Source organism: Mustela nivalis, assembly GCF_964662115.1.
Source record: "Mustela nivalis genome assembly, chromosome: 8".
Lineage (NCBI taxonomy): Eukaryota > Metazoa > Chordata > Mammalia > Carnivora > Mustelidae > Mustela > Mustela nivalis.
In genome coordinates, this window is record NC_139027.1 from 25,504,838 (window position 1) to 25,521,139 (window position 16,302).

At 37.6% G+C, this 16,302-nt stretch overlaps 1 protein-coding gene across 1 annotated transcript in view; it reads left to right on the forward strand.

The window, feature by feature from the left end:
- Window positions 1-16,067, forward strand: part of BIRC6 (baculoviral IAP repeat containing 6) — a 137,555-nt gene extending 121,488 nt beyond the window's left edge. Inside the window, exons 49-52 of the mRNA XM_082745293.1 lie at window positions 93-170; window positions 6,978-7,166; window positions 9,068-9,202; window positions 14,918-16,067. Coding sequence (XP_082601419.1) covers window positions 93-170; window positions 6,978-7,166; window positions 9,068-9,202; window positions 14,918-15,097 — 582 coding nt within the window. The 3' untranslated portion in view covers window positions 15,098-16,067. The remainder of the gene's footprint in view (window positions 1-92; window positions 171-6,977; window positions 7,167-9,067; window positions 9,203-14,917) is intronic.
- Window positions 16,068-16,302: the final 235 nt, after the last annotated feature.

Below are 16,302 nucleotides of genomic sequence, written 5' to 3' on the forward strand. Positions count from 1 at the left end.
ATATGATAACGTTTCAATTTTGCTTCTAGTTGGAACAGTTTGCTTTTAAAAAGCACTCACTTCTGTTTATGCTTTCTTCCCTTCTTCCTCAGGTTTGTTTAAGCATCTTAAATACATGGCATGGAAGACCAGAAGAGAAGTGGAATCCTCAGACCTCAAGCTTTTTGCAAGTAAACACATTTCTCTGAGTTTCACTTAGAAAATAAAAAACTATCTATGTTAAAAAAAAAAAAAAATGGTTTTAGTGACCAAGAATGAACATATTAAAATAAACAAAGCTATCCTAAATAGCTTATAAGTGGTGAACGGGTAGTACAAGTGTCGTCTCACCTGGAGTTTAGAATTTTAAGTTAGGGCATAAGACAAAAGTTGCACTTTACCAAAATTACCTTTAAAAAAATTCCTGAGTTGCCCTTAAAGTACACCATTGTGCAAAAAGATAACATAAGACAGATAATTTTCTCCCATCTCCCAGTCACTTATAAGGCTTAAATTCACATGAGTAGAATTATTAAACTACTAATATTACAGTTTCTTCCACATATAATATGGTTTTTCTGTAATCTCCTTAATAATGGGACTCCCTTGACGTTCAGAAGCACTGTCCTAGAATTTATAAAACTTGGGATTGAAGCTCTTATTTTGCAGAGCATTTGACAAACGTTATTTCATAGTCTTGCATTGTGGAAATTAATTTCCACATACCACTTGAACACATAATATGTTATATAATGTCCCATTGAATGCTTTTTGTTGATGCTTTACCTCAGTAGTTCAGAATCCCAGCTAAGAGATAGACTGGGAAGCATATTAATGACATGAATTAACTTTTTCCTTGTTTATTGAGGAAGCAAAAACAAATCATTACTGCTCATGAGAGTTTAAACTCACATATAAAGTTTAGTCTTTAAACCACCATGAATTATCCCCAGATAAACCTACCCTGAAAAGATTCTTCCTTTGCTCTCTTAGTTTGAATTAGGAAAAGAAGATATGAAAAATAATGCCTTAGGGTGTCACTTTTTTGATTCTCTGGGAAGATTTTGCAGTATTTTCATGAATTAAGAAGATAATAGCAAGGGGCACCTGGGTGGCTCAGTCGGTTAAGCATCTGACTTTGGCTCTGGTCATGATCCCAGGGCCCTGGCATCGAGCCCCACATTGAGCTCCCTGCTGAGCGAGGTGCCTGCTTCTCCCTGTCCCTGCTGCTTGCTGCTCCCTTGCTTGTGCATGCGCGCTCTCTCTCTGTCAAATAAATAAAATAATTTTTTTTTAAAATAGTACCAATTGTTTTTCCCTTTTTATTAATGTCGAGACCAAGGGAAAAAGTTACATGATTATGCAGAGACCTATTAGAAAGCTACTAGAATATTTCTCTCAGGTTACTACTACTTCATTTTAAAAATGATTATTTCAATTCGATTCCAAAAACCTTAAAATATATTTTTACGTGTATACTACTCTTGTCAACACAAACTAAGCTTATGATCAGTTTTACTACAAAAGGAAATTCAGAGATATGCTATTTTTCATAAAGTAGATTAGACTTAGCTGAGAATTGAATTTTGTGTTGAATTTATATAATTTTTAAAATAAATTTATAATCAGTTTTCAAAGTTTTTATTTTAAAATTTAATTTGTTTTTAAGTTTTATATTGCCTGTATACCCTAATATACGCACAATATTTTGTGAAATAAAGCAACTTATCCTCAGGGATTTAAATTTTACAAGTTTAGAAACTTAAGTACCCATACATAAAAATTTTCTTTCCTATATATTCCTTTTTGGGGTTTTTTTTTAGGGGGGGTCTTATACATAGTTCACAGAATGAGATTACATTAGATATATCATTTGTACATTGTTCTGTTCACTTAACATTAGAGCATATCCATTTTTCCAAGTTACATTTTTATAATTTCTAATTACTATAATAATCTTTTGAGTTCATATATTGTAATTGAACTGTTTCTCCATTATTGACTATTTTACTTCTGATTTATAAATAACAGTTATTATATGACATTCTCTTTATTTTTTACTGGCATATAATGTATCATTGCTTCACGGGTACAGGTCTGTGACTCATCAGTCTTACACAATTCACAGTGCTACCATAGCACATGCCCTCCGTCCGCGGTGTCCATCCCCCGGCCACCCCCATCCCTCCCAGCCCCTTCCCTCCAGCAAGCCTCAGTTTCTTTCCTGAGATTAAGAGTCTCCTATGGTTTGTCTCCCTCTCCCTCTCTGGTTTTGTCCATTTCATTTTTTCTTCTCTTCCCCCGTGATCCTCTAACTTGTTTCTCAAATTCCACATATCAACACATTCTCTTTATTTTAGATAGTTTCCCAAATCTAGTTTTCAGATCTGTGACAAACTGACTTGGGCAGGAGCAAGAGGAGGCTCTCTTTTCTGTATCAAAAGCCTTGTCTTCTTCCAGAGGGAGGGGACACCTTTCAGTCTTTCCCCATGGAATGTCATGTTACCTGTGAGTTTTTCATAAATTCTCTTCATCATGTTTGAGGACATTCCTCTTTATTCCTGGCATATTGAGTATTTTTATTACGAATGGGTGTTAGATTTTGTCAGGTGCTTTCTCTGCATCTATTGAAATGATTCTATTATTTTTTTTATTTTATTAATACAGTGTATTATATTAATTTTGGATGTTATACCAACCTTCCATTCTTGGGACAAATCGACTTGGTCTCTTGATACATAATTCTTTTTTATATATTGCTGGATTCAGTTTGCTAGTATTTAGTTTAAGGATTTTGGCATGTGTATTCCTAAGAAATATTAGTCTCTTTGTGAGATTGTTGTATTAATATTATACAAGAAATAAATGCATGCAGGCAGGAAAACATTGCTCTTTGTCCTCTGTTAGAAACTTTCTTCAGGGGCAGACTGGAGAGGATCAGATAAAATTTCTTAATTTTTTCTTGGTTAGATTTTGGGACCCAACATTGTTTTACCTTTTTATTTATCACATGTGCACAAAGGGTAGAAGTACTTTTGCCAGATTGAAAGTATTCCACAAAATTTTTTGAAGGTTGTATACAATTAAAAACAATTCAAAATATCTTAAACAGTGGTAAGCTTTATTAGAATTGCCTGGTTTCTCTGTAGTGAGATTCTAAAAAGAATAATGGTAATTTGTATAAAAATATCACATAGATAGTCTTATGCCATAGATCTCATATCCAGCAGTAACACAGTAATAGTCTTAACTATTAGCACAATTTAAAATCAGAAGTCTTGGGCACCTGGGTGGCTCAGTGGGTTAAAGCCTCTGCCTTTGGGTCAGGTCATGATCCCGGGTCCTGGGATCGAGTCCCACATCAGACTCTCTGCTCAACAGGGAACCTGCTTCCTCCTTTCCCTCTCTGCCTACTTCTGATCTCTGTCAAATAAATAAATAAAAGCTTTAAAAATAAATAAATAAAAAGCCTTGAAAAAAGAAAATCAGAACTCTTATTAATCATTAAACCTTTAATCAGAATTATTACAGTAGCACCAGATTTTAGCATTGCTATAACTAGCTTTTAATGTTGCTATAATGTACTTAAAATACCTATTATAATGCCTTGTAAATAGTTTCTTCCAGTTGGATGTTGATAAAGATGTCATGTGCAGGAGGAATTAAACAGAATTTATGGTTCATGTAATCAACCATTTATAAATATTAACAAATATATATTACCATTGGGGCACCCGGGTATCTCAGTCAGATAAACGTCTGACGTTAGCTTAGGTCATGATCTCAGGGTCCTGAGATCAAGCCCATTGTCTCAGGAGGGAGTCTGCTTATACCTCTGCCTGCCCCCACCCCCGGCTTATGCTCTCTCTGCCTCTCTCTCTCCCAAATAAATAAATAAAATCATTCTATTTATTTATTTATTTATTTATTTATTTATTTATTTATGAAATCATTTTTCCTTTTCCAGAGATTTTATTTATTTGAGAGAGAGTGTGTGTGAGCATGAGTGGGGTTGGGAGAGAAGAGGGAGAGGAAGAAGCGGATTCCCTCTCTGCCTCTCTCTCTCCCAAATAAATAAATAAAATCATTCTATTTATTTATTTATTTATTTATTTATTTATTTATTTATTTATTTATTTATGAAATCATTTTTCCTTTTCCAGAGATTTTATTTATTTGAGAGAGAGTGTGTGTGAGCATGAGTGGGGTTGGGAGAGAAGAGGGAGAGGAAGAAGCGGATTCCCCTCTGAGCAGGGAGCCAAATTTGGGGAGTTGATTCCAGAACCCTGAGATCATGACCTGAGCCAAAAGTAGATGTTAAACTGAGCCACCCAGGCACCCTGAGACACTTTTTCTTAAAATGGAAAGTTCTGGAAATCATCCACTGTTTACAGTCCTACTCATAGCAGCATCATTTTTTAGAGGCAGGTACTTAACTATTTTATAAGCAAAAGGCTTTTAAAACGCTAAAAGCATTTTACTAATTAAGAGTTTCCTTTACACCATAGATGTTATTATTTCTTCTCATAGAGTTTATTGTTGCAAATTAGTATTTTGGATTATATACTCTGTACTTTACTATATTTGAAATATCTACAATAAAATTTTAGATACAACATGAAAATAGAGGAAATCAACAGTTAGTAATTCCTCAGGGATGTGGGATAGAGGGAGGAATATGGCCAATTAGTGGATATTCTAAAGATAAGAAAAAGTCACAGAAATGGATAATAGTAGGAATATAGTGACCAAATGAATATATAAAATTGTAGGAGACTTGATTGCTGACTAGTTGAGTGGCCTGGTAGAACACCATCCAATAGGGTTAAAATTTTTGTTTTGACACATAGTGAAAGGAAGCTGTTCCATGGTTCTTGATTTGGTCAGTTCCAAACAAATTAAAATGAAAACTTCTTGTACTTTTGTGGATGCTAATTTAAAACTGAAGAGGAGAGAGACTGTAAATTCAGCCTATGAAAAAAAAGTCTGTAGGGACGCCTGGGTGGCTCAGTTGGTTAAGCAGCTGCCTTCGGCTCAGGTCATGATCCCAGCGTCCTGGGATCGAGTCCCGCATCGGGCTCCTTGCACCGCAGGGAGCCTGCTTCTCCCTCTGACTCTGCCTTCCACTCTGTCTGCCTGTGCTCACTCTCGCTCGCTCTCTCTGACAAATAAATTAAAAAAAAAAATCTAAAAAAAAAAAAAAAAAAAAAAAAGTCTGTAACTCTTGACCTTGTTAAATTATCAAAGAATTGACTAGGAATCAGTGAACCTACGTTATAGAATGAAAATGTATTCTGTTTATTATTTAATTATAACCGTATCTATATCATATACTAGGCCATGTAATGGATTTTTTTTTGCTAATTACCAATTCATTGTCAGCTCATATTCTAGGAAAACACTTCAGCCAGATGTAGCTGTGATAAACATTACATTTTGGTTTGATCCACGTTAGTCTTTTAAGTTTTGTTGATCAAAATTAAACTCATGCTGACTGCTTTTCTGCCCATGTTACATAAATAAAAAGACTATTTTCAGAGTACAAATGATTTTGTTTTGCATTTTACTGTCTTCTGGATGCCTGCTGTCATTTTTACTCTAAGAAAGAATAGCTACTGTGGGTGAATTAAACTTAATTAATGGGCACTACTACTTAACTCCCAGGAAAAATTTATTTAGTTCTTACAGCCATTCTTTAAGTAGTTGTTATCTTCATTTTACAGATGACCAAAAAATAGGTTCTGAGGGGGTAAGTTGCTCTGCCTGCTCTGGTCTCTCACTTAAATATTTTACATTGTTCTCAGAGCTGGATAATTTTTAATATTGAAAATCAAGTGCTTTTAAAAAAAAGAAATCTTTTCCTTTCAAGGATTTACTAACTTACTGTTTTTTTCATGCCCAGTTTTATGGTTACTTAATGTGTGCTATGAATAAAATGACTGAACAAGACAGATAATCCAAATCTCCAGAAAGTTTCATAAGAATATTGTGATCCCTCCATAGCTAAGTTCACTGAAGAAAAATAAAGTAGCATTTGTGTACTTCCAAGGTGGTGTATGTTTTATAAAGCAGGGGGACCTAAGTGGAGCAGTTGGTTAAGCGTCTGGATCTTGGTTTCATCTCCGGTCATGATCTGAGGGCCGTGAGATCGAGCTCCATGTCCAGCTCTCCACTCAGCACACAGTACACTTGAGATTCTCTCCCTCTCCCTATCCCTTTGCCCCTAACGCTTGTGTGCACTCGCTCGCTCTCTCTAAAATACATAAATAAATCTTTTTTTAAGAGGCAAATATAAGATGCCTTTTAAAAGTATTTATTTTCCTTGGAATAAAAATAAAGATTGCATCATGCCTGGTTTTTCTTACAAGTGAGTATTATTAGGAGTGCATGGTTACCATTATGCTCTTTGAGAGTCAGGACACTTCGAGCACAATAATGTTTAAATTATTGTGGGATGTTTATAAACAAATTTTTTTTAGCAGCTTCAGGAAATACAATCTTTAGTTCTTTTTATTTTTTCAAGGATTCAAGAATATAAAATACAAAATACTCAAATACTGTATGAGTCTGTTGTACCGTTTAGAATTTTTAATTATTTTTTTATTGTACCTTTTTTTTTTTTTTTAAGTTTTTTGTATTTACTTATTTTTGCAAGGGAGAGAGAGGGAGCATGCAAGCATGAGTGGGGTCGGGGGGTGGAGCAGGACAGAGGGAGATGCAGGCTCTTTGCTGAGCGGGGAGCCTGAAGCTGGACTCATTCCCAGGACCCCGGGATCATGACCTGAGCCAAAGGCAGGCACTTAACTGGCTAAGCCATCCAGGTACCCTACTACTATACCTATTTTAATTTTGCTTTTAATAATACAGTATTTCAGTGTCCAATGATTAACGTCAATTTTATGGTGATAAAAATATGTGGAAGCACATATTAGAAGATAACAGTTTACTGGTACTAAAAATGTCCCGTCATAACTTCTCTTTATTTCTTTGTTCCTCAGGTGTTGGTGTCTGTTCAGTCCCTTATATTAGTAGCTGAGCCTTATTTTAATGAACCAGGATATGAACGGTCTAGAGGCACTCCCAGTGGCACACAGAGTTCTCGAGAATATGATGGAAACATTAGACAAGCAACGGTTAAGTGGGCAATGCTAGAACAAATCAGAAACCCTTCACCATGCTTCAAAGAGGTATGTTGAGTAAAATGAATGAAATACTTTATTAACATTACTGTACCTGCGTTTATATTTGGACAGTCTATAGTATACTAAACTTTAGTTTTTAATCATAACAGATGAGTAATAATATAATAGAGGTGATTTTTAAAACCACCTATTTCCTAAAAGGCATCTGACTCTGTTTTGGGACAATTTTTTAGTTTCTTGTTTTTAACAGTTACCATTCTATTCATGAACTGTATTAATAAAGTCGTCCTCATAAAAAATATTTTTTTTTATTAGAGATCAAGGTACTTTCTAAGGTTGTCTTTCAAATAGAAGGTTTGCCCTTATACTAATATCCATGTGTGAATACTGAAGAGAAGACATTTTCTTTCCTTTAGGAAAAAGTTGGACTTTGTGAAACCTGTCTTGATATTCACAAATGCTTTTATTTTACCACATCCTGAAAAGTGACTATTCTTGGGGTTAGTTGTCTCTCCATAATCTTTCTAAAATATGATTATATTCTTTTATTTGTTTTTAAAGATTTTCTTTGTCAAAGAGGAAGAGAGAAAGAGAGAGCACACCCACAGACAGGCGGGGCGGCGGGCAGAGGGAGAAGCAGGCTCCCCGCTGAGCGAGGAGCCTGATGTGGGACTCGATCCTAGGACCCTGGGATTATTACCTGAGCTAAAGGCAGATGCTTAATGGGCTGGGCCACCCAGGTGTCCCAAGCTTGGGTTACTTATATTAAGTAATCAATTTTGTACCCCTATCGAATGTCAGCTGTCATTAGCCACTGCCCTAAGTTACTTAGAACTTAAGGATAAAGGAAGCTCATTTGCTGCCTTTGAAAAATGTATATTCCTCCTCTTGTATCATGAATGTTTTCTGTGCGCTTAAGGCTCAAACAGTGAATCCAGATATATAAACTACTAGACAGGTCCACTTAATTTTACAAAGTCATCTTAACACTAAAACTGAACTCTTGATTCTTCTTTTGTTCACTCCCTTAGTAAAAGCACCATCATCTCAGCCCAAACCTTTACCACCTGTGACTTGATTCTTTTTCTGATACAACACATTCAGTCTAATGACAAATCCTGTCATTAAATTTTTAAATTTTTAAAAATTCTATATGCCAACCACAATTATTGTAAGGATTAACTTTGGGGCACCTGGGTGGCTGGCTCAGTTAGTAAAGCGTCCAGCTCTTGGTTTCAGACTCAGGGTTGTGAGCTGGAGCCCCTACATGGGGCTTGCACTGGGCGCGGAGCCTGCTTCAGAATCGCCCTGCCTCTCCCTCTGCCCCTCCCTTCAGGAATGCCCGCTCACGTGCTGCTCGCGGGCGCTGGCGCTCTCAAATAAATAAGCAAGCAAGGAAAGTTAACTTGATAAACTATAATCTTAACCAGAAATTAACCAGAAGATAAAATTAAGAAAGTAATAATAATGCCTATTTTTAGGGCTCTATTCTGATTTCTGTATCAATATCTTTGACATTTGGAATGTCTTTAGTTATTTAGATATTTGTAGAGTTCTCTTTTAAAGGTAGAAAATTGGACAGTGTTTCTGTTGTCAGTGCTCTCCTAATTATTTTCTTCTGGTTATCTATTTACGGTGCTCACCTTGTGAATGTATTACAATATACATGTCTTTTTTCTCTCTGGCAGGAGAGAATAAATGAATAAATGAATGTCTGGTTGCTATTGGGCATTATTTCTGCTGTAGGGCTGGGCATTTCAACACGTGCCATCAGAAGGCATTAAGCCGGATTCTTCCCTGTTAATGTAAAATTCACTAATTGAGTTTTGTGGAGGCAAAAACACTGCAGTTGTCTTTTAATTTTCATTTCTTTGTAATGCCACTTGTTTTGTCTTTTAAATTCTGACCAGAACACCTTTTGTTCCCTTGGTTGTTTTATTCTTAAGGTTATACACAAACACTTTTACTTGAAAAGAGTTGAGATCATGGCCCAGTGTGAGGAATGGATCGCGGACATCCAGCAGTACAGCAGTGACAAGCGGGTAGGCAGAACTATGTCTCACCATGCCGCAGCTCTCAAGGTGAGTAAGCCTTCCGATCGCGGCCCTGTTGGCGACAGAGCTATAGTCACCAGATGGTAAGGGAATCTGAAAGATTCCAAAAAACAACACTTATTTTAAGGTCAGAGGTCTAAATTGCTACAAAAAGTCTATAGAAAAGGTTCATTAATTTTGACAGTGAGTTGACACTTCCTAAAAAGGATGCTGACCGCGTGTGCTCTGTGAATTACTTTTTTTATTGTTTTCCCTTTTCTGTTTTGCAGTTTATTTTTCATTCTGCTCAAGGTCCCTGCTCTCTCCATACCCGTGACCCTGGCTCCCTCTCTCTGCTCCCTCATCTCTCCCCTCCAGGCCTTTACTCTCGTTTTCACCTGCTCTTGCTAGCTCACTGCCGTTCGGGTGCAGCTTACATTTAGCTTTATGGAAACCTGCCCTTAGATTACTTCAGTTTCAGCTTCCATAACACCCTTTGTGTGTTAAAACACGCTCATTCCGGGTGCCTGCCTGGCTCAGTGGGAAGAGCATGTGACTCTTCATTTCAGGGTCGTGAATTCAAGCCTCACGCTGGGGATAGAGTTAACTTCAAAAAAAAAAAAAAAGTTAAAAACTTTATTTTTTAATAGTTTAAAAAAAAAAAAAACCCCTCTCATTGCACTGGTCGAAATGTTTGTCTTTTGGGGGCACCAGAGTGGCTTAGTCGGTTAAGCATTTGCCTTCGCTCTGGTGGTGATCCCACAGTTCTGGGTGGAGCCCCTCGTCCGCCTCCCTGCTTGGTAGGGAGAAGCAGGCTCCCCTCCACTCATGTTCTGCCGCTTCCAGTCGGCGACCGGAGGAGAATTAGGCACAAACAAGTCAGCTGCAAAAGACTGCTGCCCCTCGAAACAATTTGTTACTTAAACTGTAACCCCTGAAGGATTTTACTAGTTGCCAAGCACATTTAGATACGGCCTTAAGAAATTCATTTAGTGGCAACAGGTCTTTGGGGAGAAGGCCGGAGCTGGGCAGCTGGGGATGCCGGCTCGCTCAGCTTCACGGTCCTATATCGGCCTTCTCCCCAAAGACCTGTTGCCACTATATGAATTTCTTAAGGCCGTATCTAAATGTGCTTGGCACCTAGTAAAATCCTCCAGGGGTTACAGTTTAAGTAACAAATTGTTCCGAGGGGCAGCAGCAATGTTCTCCCTCGCTCTTGTTCTCTATCTCAAATAAACAAATAAAATCTTAAAAAAAAAAAACAACAGTGTTTGTCTTTTCTACCACAGTTTTCATTTGTAGACCACTGTAGTTCCTCTTCTCACACTCTTTAATTCTTTTAGTGAATTTTTTTTCTTCACCCTTCTAAGGCTTTATATACCTGAAGTCTTACGTTTTGACCCTCAGAGCCATTTTACTCTTCTTTTCTCTCAGTTGTATCTATACCCTTAACTTTGGTGATTTACTCTTTATCTCTTTTTTTTTTCTTTAAGATTTTATTTATTTGACAGAGATCACAAGTAAGCAGAGGGGCTGGCAGATAGAGGGAAGCAGGCTCCCCGCTGAGCAGAGAGCATGATGAGGGGCTCGATCCCAGGACCCTGAGACCATGACCAGAGCCGAAGGCAGAGGCTTAACCCACTGAGCCACCCAGGCAAACCTCCCCCCCCCCCTTTTTTTAAGTGTAGTTGACCTAAAATTTTATTTTCACTTCAGGTGTACAACATAGTGATACCATATTTATATGCCTTACAAGTGATCATGATAAGTCTACCTCTTTGCTTTAAAGGCCATTTACTCTTTTTTAAAATTTTTTTATTTTTTCAAAGATTTTATTTTTTTAAGCAATCTGCATACACAACATGGGGCTTGAACTCACAACCCTGATATCAGGAATCGCATACTTTATCAACTGAGCCAGCCAGGTGCCCCGGGGCCATTTTTTCTTTAAAAGCAACTTTTTCAACTATTGCCTGTTTTTTGCTTTCTCAAAATTACCTTTTTTTTCCCCCTAAAGATTTTATTTATTTATTTGACAGAGAGAGAAGAAGCACAAGTAGGCAGCAGCAGGCAGAGGGAGAGGGAGAAGCAGGCTCTCCGCTGAGTAGGGAGCCCTGTGCGGGGCTCGATCCTAGGATCCTGGGATCATGACCTGAGCCAAAGGCAGACACTTTCTAATTGAGCCACCCAGGCTCCCCTTTCTCAAAATTATCTAATGGCATTTTTACTTGGATGCCCTGCCTTTACTTAAAGTGAAGGTGTAAAATTAAAACTTCTCTTTCCTCCTACCAAGTTTTCCTTTCTTTTTTTTGAATTGAGATATAGTTGACATAATGTGTACAACATGCTGACTTGATACATTTTACGTATTGTAATGAGATTATCATTGTAGCCATAGCATCTTTATCACTTTGCATGATAATCAGTTTCTTTTTGTGGTCCAAACAGTTAACATCTAAACTGGTACCAAATTTGGTTATAATACTATGTTGTCTGTAATCACTGCTTGGCACATTAGGTCTCCAGGACCTGTTTGTTGACTGGTTGCAAGTTTGTATCCTTAAACAACATCTCTTCCTGTTTTTCTACCCCTTTACCCCTGCTAGCCAGCATTTTACTCTCATTTTTGAGTTTGTCTATTTAAATTTTGTTAATTTTAATTCCAGTGTAGTTAACATACAGTGTTATATTAGTTTCAGGTCTACAATACAGTGATTCAGCAGTTCCGTATGTTACTCAGTGCTCCTCGTGATAAGTGTGCTCTTAACCCCTTCCCTTTTGTCACCCATCCCCACACCCACCTCCCCTCTGGTCACTGTTTATTCTCTGTAGTTAAGAGTCTCTTTTTGCTTTGTGTCTTTTTTTTTTTTTTTCCATTGTTTGTTTTGTTTCTTAAATTACACATATCAGTGAACTCATATGGTATTTGTCTTTCTCTGGCTTATTTTGCTTAGCATTTTACTCTCCAGCTCTATCCCTTGTTGTAAATAGGAAGATTTCATTCTTTCTTGTGCCTGAATAATATATATATATGTCACATCTTCTTTATCTACTCATCTATTGGTGGACACTTCCCTGCGTCCATAATTTGGCTCTTGTAAAATAATGCTGCAGTAAACATGGGGATGCATACATCCATTTAAATTCAGTCATTTCATATTGGAGGGGTAAATACCCAGTGTGGGGTGATTATTGGATTATAGGGTAGTTCTGTTTTTAATTTCTTGAGGAACCTTCACTGTTTTTCACAGTGGCAGCACCAGTTTGCATTCCCACAAACAGTGTGTGAGGGTTCCTTTTTCTCTACATCCTCACCCTAACGCTTGTTACCTCGTTTTTTATTTTAGGCTTTCTGACAGATGTGAGGTAATATCTCATTGTGGTTTTGATTCAAATTTCCCTAGCGATGAGTGATGATGAACATCTTTTCATGTGTTTGTTGGCCATCTTTCTCTGGAGAAATGTCTGTTCATGTCCTCTGCCCCCCCCCTTTTTTAAAGATTTTATTTATTTATTTGACAGACAGATCACAAGTAGGCAGAGACAGGCAGAGAGAGACAGAGAAGCAGGTTCCCCACTGAGCAGAGAGCCCAATGCGGGGATCAATCCCAGCACCCTGGGATCATGACCCGAGCCAAAGTCAGAGGCGTTAACCCATGAGCCACCCAGGCACCCCATCTCTGACCATTTTTTAATTGGATGATTTGTTTGGTGCTGGGTTATATATTCTCTTTATAAATTTGGATACTAATCCTTATTGGATATGTCATTTGCAAATGTCTTCTCCCATTCGATAGGCTATCTTTTAGTTGTATTGGTTGCTTCCTTTGCTGTGTGAAGGCTATTTGTTTGTTTGTTTGTTTTAGAGAGGGATAGAATAAATCCTAAGCAGGCTCCATGCCCAGCACAGACCGCAACACAGGGCTTGATCTTACAACCTTAAGGTTATGACCTGAACCAAAATCAAGAGTCAGACGTTGGAGCACGTGGGTGGCTCAGTGAGTTAAGCCTCTACCGTCAGCTCAGGTCATGATCTCAGGGTCCTGGGATTGAGCCCCGCATCGGGCTCTGCTTGATGGGGAGCCTGCTTTCCCCTCTCTCTCTCTGCCTACCTCTCTGCCTACTTGTGATGTCTGTCAAATAAATAAATAAAATCTTTTAAAAGAAGAAAAAGTACTCGGTTTAAAAAAAAAAAAAAAAAAAAAGAAGAGTCAGACGTTTAATTGATTGAGCCACCCAGTTGCCCCGTATTTTTCATTTTATTTTTTTATTTTTAAAGAAATTTAAAGAATTTGAGATATAAGCATAATTTTCTTTCTTCTTCCCTGGTTAAGGTTTTGTCCTGTTGTCCACAGTGGAAGGTAAATTGGGGCTGGAGAAATTACGAGTTATCACTGTGTTAATATATTTTGAAACCTTACAAATGGCTACAAGTGTGTAGTTGTTATTTTGTCTTAGACCTCTAACCCAAATTTAGGCTCTGTGAGTCAGAGATTTTGTATCTTTTTCCACTCATTGCTTTTATATTTTCAGTGTCTCATACATAAAAAGTGTTCTGTAAATCTTGGTTAATTAATTTTCAAAGTTGTATATTGACAACAACAAGTTTTCAAAGCCCTGATGCACTACTTGAGGTCATTTCTCTCCCAGTAGAAAATTATAAACCAAAACTTTATATTTGTAGACAACTATCCCCTCTCTGTTAACATCTCTATATCTTTCTCTAAATATGTAATGTATGGTAGAATACGAAATTATATAATCTCTCTGATTATTCTTTTTCACTTGCTTAAATTAGGAAAAAATTAGGGGGCACCCAGGTGGCTCAGTTGGTTAAGCGTCTGACTCTTGATCTCAGGGTCATGAGTTTGAGCCCTGCACTGGGCTCCACACTGGGCATGGAGCCTACTTACACAAAAAAAATTGGATGAAAAAATTGTTCCTAAGGTTTTTTCTGAGCATTAAGTGAGACTGAGAGTGAAACATTTTGCGAATGTTCTACACAAGACCTGGTACCTGATCAAGACTTGTTTGTATTCAGTAAAATAATTGTGGGTTTATTTTAATTTATGGACTTTCTGTCAAAAAATATTTAGCCAGAGACAGGATGTATTATAAGTGAAGAGCTTACCCTCTTTAATTTAAAAGAGTATCTACCATACGTGAGTTCTTACAAATCATCAGTAATGCTGTGGGTGTGGGTAGGGTCAGTGCACATGCTACTTTGGGCTTTTCAGCAGCATCAGTTTTTTTTGCCCATTTTGTTCACTGCTTCTTACAGTAGCGGCTCAGGTCATGATCCCAGGGTCTGGGATCGAGCCCTGCATTGGGCTCCCTGCTCAGTGGATGGGGGGGGTGCTGCTTCTCCCTCTTCCACTCCCCCTACTTGTGTTCCTCCGTCACTCCCTCTCTGCCAAGTCAATAAATAAAATCTTTTTTTAAAAAAATGAATAAAAGGGTGCCTGGGTGGCTCAGTGGGTTAAGCCACTGCCTTCGGCTCAGGTCATGATCTCAGGGTCCTGGGATCGAGTTCCACATCGGGCTCTCTGCTCAGCAGGGAGCCTGCTTCCTCCTCTCTCTCTCTGCCTGCCTCTCTGCCTACTTGTGATCTCTGTCTGTCAAATAAATAAATAAAATCTTTTAAAAAAAATATTTATAGGCCTAATGCTTTGGGTTTTGTTTTAAACTTAGTTCCTCCCTCATACGATGTTATGTTAGAATCAGGGTTTATAATTCTTTTATCACTCATTTTCCCCTGTGTAGCGTCACACTGCTCAGCTCCGGGAAGAGCTGCTAAAACTTCCCTGTCCCGAAGGCTTGGACCCCGACGCTGATGATGCCTCGGAGATGTGCAGTGCCACCGCAGGTGCTGAGGAGACTCTGATGCACGATCAGGTCAAACCCAGCAGCAGTAAAGAACTCCCCAGTGACTTCAAATTATGAGCTGCATTGACATGGACTTCAGAGACACAAAGGCTTTGAAGCACAAGCCAAATATGTCAATATTTGTATGTAAGAAACTAATTATGTAATAGTTATTGAAACTGAAACTATACTATGCCCTTAAGGAGATCCAGTTTAATTCAAGGTGATCTTTTATTTACCTGTACAAGAGTGTAAACTTTTTTGTGCTTTTATTTTTCAATTGTGAGAACCACTGATTGGTATGTTCAACAAATTTGTGTATACAAAGAAATGGATAAATCACTGATATATAAGGGAAACTACCTTAGGAAAGAATGTTTACTGAATGTTTATTTTATTTTATTTTTTTTTTTACTGTAGAGTGAGGGGTTGTTAACAAAGAATATATATTGGTCATTCTTACAACTACTATTTAAAGTCAGCAACTTTTCACTGAATTTGATAGGTTTTATGTTTGGCCATATCTTCATGCTCATCTTTGATTTCTGAAGACCTCCTACATACACTTAAATAAAAGTTAAATGGACATACTCCCTCTTTTTTGATTTACTGGTACATTTTTTAAATGATAAATATGCCATAAAATGCATTATAGCTGGAGACTTGCACTTGTATGGATGAATTTATTACATTCAACGTATTTAATTTTATGCCTTCTAATTCTAAGATGCAGAAAAAATAAATGAACATGATTTTATTCTATGCCAACATTTGGGCCTGTGAATGTATCCGTTATTTGAATTTAAGTATATGAGAAGGAATGGTCAATTTGAAAAGTCACTCTAAACGGATTTTTTCCTAAAGGGCTCCTTTTTTTCCTGGACTCTGGTTTTACTACTAAAGTCACGTGTATGTATGAAAACATTGAGGCTCTGTAGAGCAGAGAGGAGACCTCTCTGGTGCTGTTACAGTACATTCTGTACCTGCCATACAGGCTCATTTTCATGCAAATTCTTCTTAGAGCCAAATAAATAAAGAATTAGGTGTATTAGTATGTCTTGTTTCTAAAACAGTTTGCCATGGTGTGAAATGCTGTTTCTACAAAAATTTGGACACTTTCAAGACCTAAGCATGGGGAAGGAAAGGATATTTTTCTAACAACAATTATCACAAAAAGCTCAGGTGATTTTTGACAGTGTTTATTTAAAATGAACTGCTGTTTGGGAACCTTGAATCTGGAGCTGACCAGAAGGAGAAGCTGTATTGTGAACGGTGAGCTGCTC